This window comes from Ipomoea nil, unplaced genomic scaffold (genome assembly GCF_001879475.1).
Source record: "Ipomoea nil cultivar Tokyo-kokei standard unplaced genomic scaffold, Asagao_1.1 scaffold3179, whole genome shotgun sequence".
NCBI lineage: Eukaryota > Viridiplantae > Streptophyta > Magnoliopsida > Solanales > Convolvulaceae > Ipomoea > Ipomoea nil.
Window position 1 is genome coordinate 16518 of NW_017619607.1, and position 6277 is coordinate 22794.

Here is a 6277-nt window from a genome sequence, read left to right on the forward strand (position 1 = left end):
CAACTCCGGGCTAACAAATCCCAACTTTCAGTTTGAGTTTGTTCATCTTCCGAAGGTACACTCAGTCCTTGTTTGCTAGAATTGAAACAACTACATCACCTTGATCTTAGCGGCTTTATAAATATTTCAGTGGATCTCGAATTCCTAATTTCATAGGATCTTTTGCAAACTTGCAATATCTTGATTTATCCAATTTGGGATTTCAAGGGATCATTCCCCCTCAACTTGGAAACCTTACGAGTTTGCACACTTTAATTTTGCAACTGAACTTTGATGATACAAGTCATGCTAGTCTCATAAAAACTAAGAGTCTTGACTGGTTGTCCAATCTTTCAAATTTACAGTTATTGGATTTGAGTTATGTTAATCTCAGCATGGCACATAATTGGTTAGAGGCCATTAATATGCTTCCTTCCTTGCGTGAGCTTTCATTTATCTTATTGTGATCTTCCTAAACTATCCCAGTCACTTCGCCTTCTAAACAATTCTTTACTTGAAGTCCTTGATCTTTCCCATAGTGAATTCAACACTGTTATTCCTAATGGATGTTTAATCTCAATAACCTTGTTTCTCTTGACCTAACATCTTCTGGTTTTCTAAGTCCACTCCCTGATGGTCCTTGGAACTTGACATCCATTATCACTCTTAACATCAGTGATAATGAAATGAATGGTTCATTACCTAGTCAATTGTTTGGTCTTAGTGGTTTGGTATCTATGAACCTAAAGAGGTAATCAATTTCAAGGTTCCTTGCCCAATGGTCCTTGGAACTTGACATCCCTGGTATTCTTGACATCTCCAGCAATAAATTGAATGGTTCATTACCCCATCAATTGTTTGGTCTTAGTCACTTGGCATCTCTGGACATAAGTTTCAATCAATTGCAAGACCCTTTACCCAGTGGTTTCTCAAACTTGACATTCCTTAAAAATTTGGATGTTTCTGGTAACCGCATGAATTCTCACATACCAAATCAGATTTACGATTTGACCAATCTAGAGTCACTACGTCTTAGTGACAACCAATTGCAAGGAACCATTTCAAATTCTATTTCCAATTTGACATCTTTGTCTGCCCTTTATCTCTCTGGAAATATGCTTACTGGAGAGATACCAAAGCAAATTGGGAATCTAAACAAGCTGCAAGAGCTTTATCTCTTTGGAAATAGGCTTACTGGAGAGATACCAAAGCAAATTGGAAATCTCAACAAGCTGCAAGAGCTTAATCTTGCAACAAACAGGTTATGCGGACCTCTTCCTGAGAATTTGGGGTATTCATTTCCAATGATTGAAAGGTTGTACATTTCAGATAACAAGTTGGAAGGCATAGTGACAGAAAATCACTTTGTTAATCTCACAAAGTTAACCATTTTAGATGCATCTGGAAATAGATTAACCATGCGTGTCAATCCAAACTGGACACCTCCCTTCCAACTTGATCAGCTTTATCTAAGTGGCTGGAATTTGGGTCCACAATTTCCTCTCTGGTTGCAATCTCAACATCAAATTTCTTTTGTGGACATTTCTAATGCTGGAATAGAGGGTGAGCTTCCACCTTGGTTATGGAACTTTTCTTCTCAAATTTTATTTGTTAATGTTTCACACAACCAATTGCGAGGCCAAATTCAGAACATACTATCTCATTCAACTAGAGAGATTGGTATGCCTTTCTCAGTATTCTTGAGCTCTAACCAATTTATTGGTCCCTTACCTCGTATTTCTATCCACATAATTGAGTTAGACTTGTCAGACAATTCATTCTCAGGAAATATTTCTAACTTCTTATGCCATGCACAAAAGGTGCAATATGACCTCAGAATACTTCATTTGGGAGGAAATGATTTATTTGGAGAAATTCCAGATTGTTGGATGCATTGGCCATACTTAGAAGTTTTAAATATGAAGGAAAACAAATTGATTGGAAGCATTCCAAATTCCATTAGGCTTTTGAGTAAATTGGAATCTTTGGACATGCACAAAAACATGCTTTCTGGCCCGATACCACTACTGCAAAATTGCTCCTCCCTATTGAAAGTTGATTTGGCTGAAAATGGATTCACAGGGAAGATTCCAAGATGGTTGGGGACTTCTCTTTCACATTTGATAATCTTAAGGCTCCGATCAAATAAGTTTAATGGTGAATTGTCTCCAGAGTTTTGTCATCTTACATCTCTTCGCATTTTAGACATTTCCAATAACAACTTTTCTGGCGTGATACCTAAGTGCCTTAAAAATCTCACTGCAATGATCAATGAAGGGGAGCTCCCATTACTTATGGGGTATTCATTTTTTGGAAAAATCTTCGGTGAAAGTGCTCTAGTGACTACTAAAGGACATGAGTATGAGTATTTCACTATCATTCTAAAGTTGTTTGTTAGCATGGATTTTTCTAATAACAACTTTAATGGGGATATTCCAATTGAATTGACGAATCTTGTGAGATTGAAATCTTTGAATTTATCAAGAAACAATTTGACAGGAAATATACCCGTGGAGATGGGAAATATGAAGTTATTAGAATCCATTGATCTTTCAAGAAATCAACTTTCAGGAAAAATTCCATCAAGCTTCTCAAGTTTGTCATCGTTGGGTTTTAGACCTGTCCTATAACAACCTATCTGGGAAGATACCTTCAGGTACTCAACTGCAAGGCTTTAATGCTTCGTGTTACATTGGCAACAACCTCTGTGGCCCTCCGCTCTCAAAAAGCTGTAGCAGTATTGATGATGGTAAAATTCCCAAAAATGAAAGCGAAAGAGATGATGGTTGTGAAGTGGATTGGTTTTATGTTAGCATGGTTATAGGATTTGCAGTGGGCTCTGGATCCATCTATGGCTCTTTTGTTTCTTGTAAAATCTTGGAGGATTGCTTATTTTAAATTTTTAGATAAGAAGTTGAAGTCTTTTTTAGTATGGGCACATGCTTTGAGTGCTTAATGCTTCTAGCTATACAGAGTTGGATGAAAGTTTAGAAGTGAATAACAATGTTGTATTCTCCTGTAATATGGCAGTAATAAATTAAGTTCATTCTTCTTCTTCAATTCCTAATACTCTGTTCTCTGAACTTAGCTTCATGCTCTCTATTATTCTGACAACCTGGGATAGAAGAGTTATGAATTCTAAGCAAGGGAATGGACTTAAATACATCATTGCTAATAAAAGCATGTCTATTGCCTACTTGTGTTTTGGAAGCCCCGAAAAAATCTCAATCATTTATATTGTGTGACAATAATATTCGAACTTTTAAGTTTTGACAATTCAATATAAACAATTTTGTCTTGTGAAGTTGTGATAGTTATATATATATCTAACTATGTATTACAATTATATGGAAACCTTTAGAATTTGAAAATTTAACACCACATAAATCTTTGTATCTTGTGACAATTGTATCCAATTATAACATTCGACTCAAGAAATAATTAGATCATAAAATCATTTTAAAACATCATTTATCAAAATTTATACTGCATATACCATCCCAGTTTCTGCTTCGAGATAAATGGACAAAAGAATAGACAGTACGAAAGGAAGAAATCAGGGCTGCAAGGAATACCATGCAGCATAGAAGCTAAGCTTCCATGAGGAGACAGCTCAAGAACAAGGTAGCATCCACCTTCAACTCCATAGCCGATCAACTTGGTAGTATTTGGATGGTTGAGATGAGCCATTATGCCATTATGCCAGGCTGAAGTTGTTCCACTGAGGCCGGCTTGAAATAACTAAAATCACCCTCCAGAATGGGGCTCTGCACCACAAGCTGCCTCCAGATTTTCAAACAACTGAGATGATCCAAGCTTCCGAAATGCCTCTTCTTGAATTTATCCCTCAACAGCTGAAGAAACCCATCCCATTTTGAATTCCTCTTTTCATAACTCTCCGATTCAAATTCCAATATGCTGCTCTTTCTAGTGTCTGTTTCTGATACTAAACCATTCAAGAACTGTATCGCGACCATCTTCAGTCCAGTCCAGTCTAGGAACAGGAAAACTGGGCAAACTCACCAGGCCAAGAACAAAGAAGCAGCTTTCACATAACAGATGATGAAAAACTAATCAAGGATCACTTGTACTGACCAAAAAAACATTAGAAAAAAGAACCCGAAACCAAAAATGGATTCAAAGAAAGAACTTTAGAACTTACAAGAATCACATTCAAGAATACAAATCAGAATAGGTGACCACAAAAACTAATACAGAATGGTAATGATTGGGTGACTGATGCCTTAAAGGGATTATCAAACTCCACCAAGATTTCAATCAATGTTTCAATTCCTCACAGTAAACTTCCATAATACGATGCTGTCTCAATCTGTAGCACATTTGTAAGTGATTTTATAAGATAAGACATCAAATATGAAAGCAAGTTTAAAATATGAAATCCTGCAGCTCAAACAACTGGTTTTGTTTCAAAGTCTGGAAATAGAGATAAAGACAGAACTTTCAACTGCTCTTCAGAGTGGTATGGGAGGGGGGAAACGGGCATGGAGATTGGCGTTGTGCAAGAAGGACAGTCCTTCATTCCTAAAATAGGCATGTTACATGAATAATTATACAGAACTAATTTGGAAACTATCATAATCATATCCCTGTGAATTAAGAAGCTAAGCATACCTCAAATCATGACATCTCTTAGTATTCTTGACATGTCTGGAAATAATTTGAATGGTTCATTACCCCATCAATTGTTTGGTCTTAGTCACTTGGTATCTGTGTACATTAATGACAATCAACTGCAAGGCCCTTGACAATCAACTGCAAGGCCCTTTACCTAATAGATTTTCAAACTTGGCTTTCCTTAAAAATTTGGATGCTTCTGGTAACCACATGAATTGCCCATACAAAATTGGATTTACGATTGGACCAATCTAGAGTCACTTAGTCTTGGTGACAACCAATTGCAGGGAACCATTTCAAACTCTATTTCCCATTTGACTTCTTTGTCTACCCTTTATCTCTCTGGAAATATGCTTACGGAGAGATACCAAAGCAAATTGGGAACTCAGCAAGCTACAAGAGCTATATCTCAATGGAAATATGCTTACTGGAGAGATACCAAAGCAAATTTTTCGCACAACCAATTGCGAGGTCAAATTTTGATGAAGATAATGAATGCAAGAATGAAGATAATGGGAAGAGAATGAAAAAATCTGCAGGCAAACAAGTGGGAAGAGAATGAATGCAAGAATGATGTTCATCCTAACCCTAAACTAACCCGAATGAAGATATATAATGAATGCAACAATCATATATGTTCATCCTAACCCTAAACTAGCCTAAACTCAGACAATTCAATTGCAATTGAAAGCAAACTCTTACAAAAATGGGGATCATAACAATTTTACCCCATTTTTGTAAGAGTTTGCTTGCGAGGCAACAGCTTCTCCAAGAAGCCAAAATCGAAGCCTGCCAAGTGTTGGTCATAAATATTCTTACAGCAGGAAAAACTACTTCCATAAACAGCTGAGAATAAGGAGATGTCATATCACTATACACAGAAATCAAAACAGTTGTCTTAATAACTGAAACGGAATTGCTCAATTTAATAAATACAGACTAAATTAAACCTAATTATAGTACTACATATCAATTTGGCAAATTATACTTTGGATCATAGATAAATGTTTATTATTAATAATATTAATTGTTTAATTTTGGTGTATGGTAAGTTCATTATTGAATATACGAAAAAATGAACATTTAATATAGGGAAAATGGCACTTGTTCCCCTATGTTATATACTTATAGCACTTTTTTCCTCCTCAATTATTTAAGTGGCTCTTTTTCCCCCTGAAATGTTAAATGGACATATTTACCCTTAAAATAAATATTTTATTTATTTTTATTCTCCAATAAATTATTACTATAATTTGGTTCAAACCAGATACTATAGTAACCAAACCAAAATATTCCAATTACAATTTATAATCAAAACACGATATTTAGAGTTTATTAAAATAGCGAACTGGAATGGCCGGTTCATGTTTCGAACTGAAAAAATAAAATACATTATTGTTGAATTTAAACTATTTTAAAATAAAAAATAAAATTTTAAAATAAAGACGGTTCAAAATCGCGAATGGGATCCGGAACCGCCGGTTCATGATCCAGTTTTTTTTTTTTTTCTTAAATTTAATAAATTGAAATCCAAATATTGGGTTCTAGATCTGAATCATAACTGAAAACTTTTAATTCGATTGCTATAGTGTCTGGTTCAGTTCGAACCAAACCGTGGTAATCGCTACATATGCGCAATAATTTGTTGGAGAAGTAAAATAAA

General features: G+C 35.4%; 1 protein-coding gene across 1 annotated transcript; it reads left to right on the plus strand.

Annotated features, from left to right (window-relative positions):
* Positions 1 to 545: 545 nt before the first annotated feature.
* Positions 546 to 2877, plus strand: LOC109168161 (LRR receptor-like serine/threonine-protein kinase GSO1). Its single transcript, XM_019317205.1, has 3 exons — positions 546 to 730; positions 848 to 2435; positions 2551 to 2877. Exons 1-3 carry the CDS (start codon positions 546 to 548, stop codon positions 2875 to 2877), a joined length of 2100 nt encoding a protein of 699 aa, XP_019172750.1.
* The last annotated feature ends 3400 nt before the right edge of the window (positions 2878 to 6277 follow it).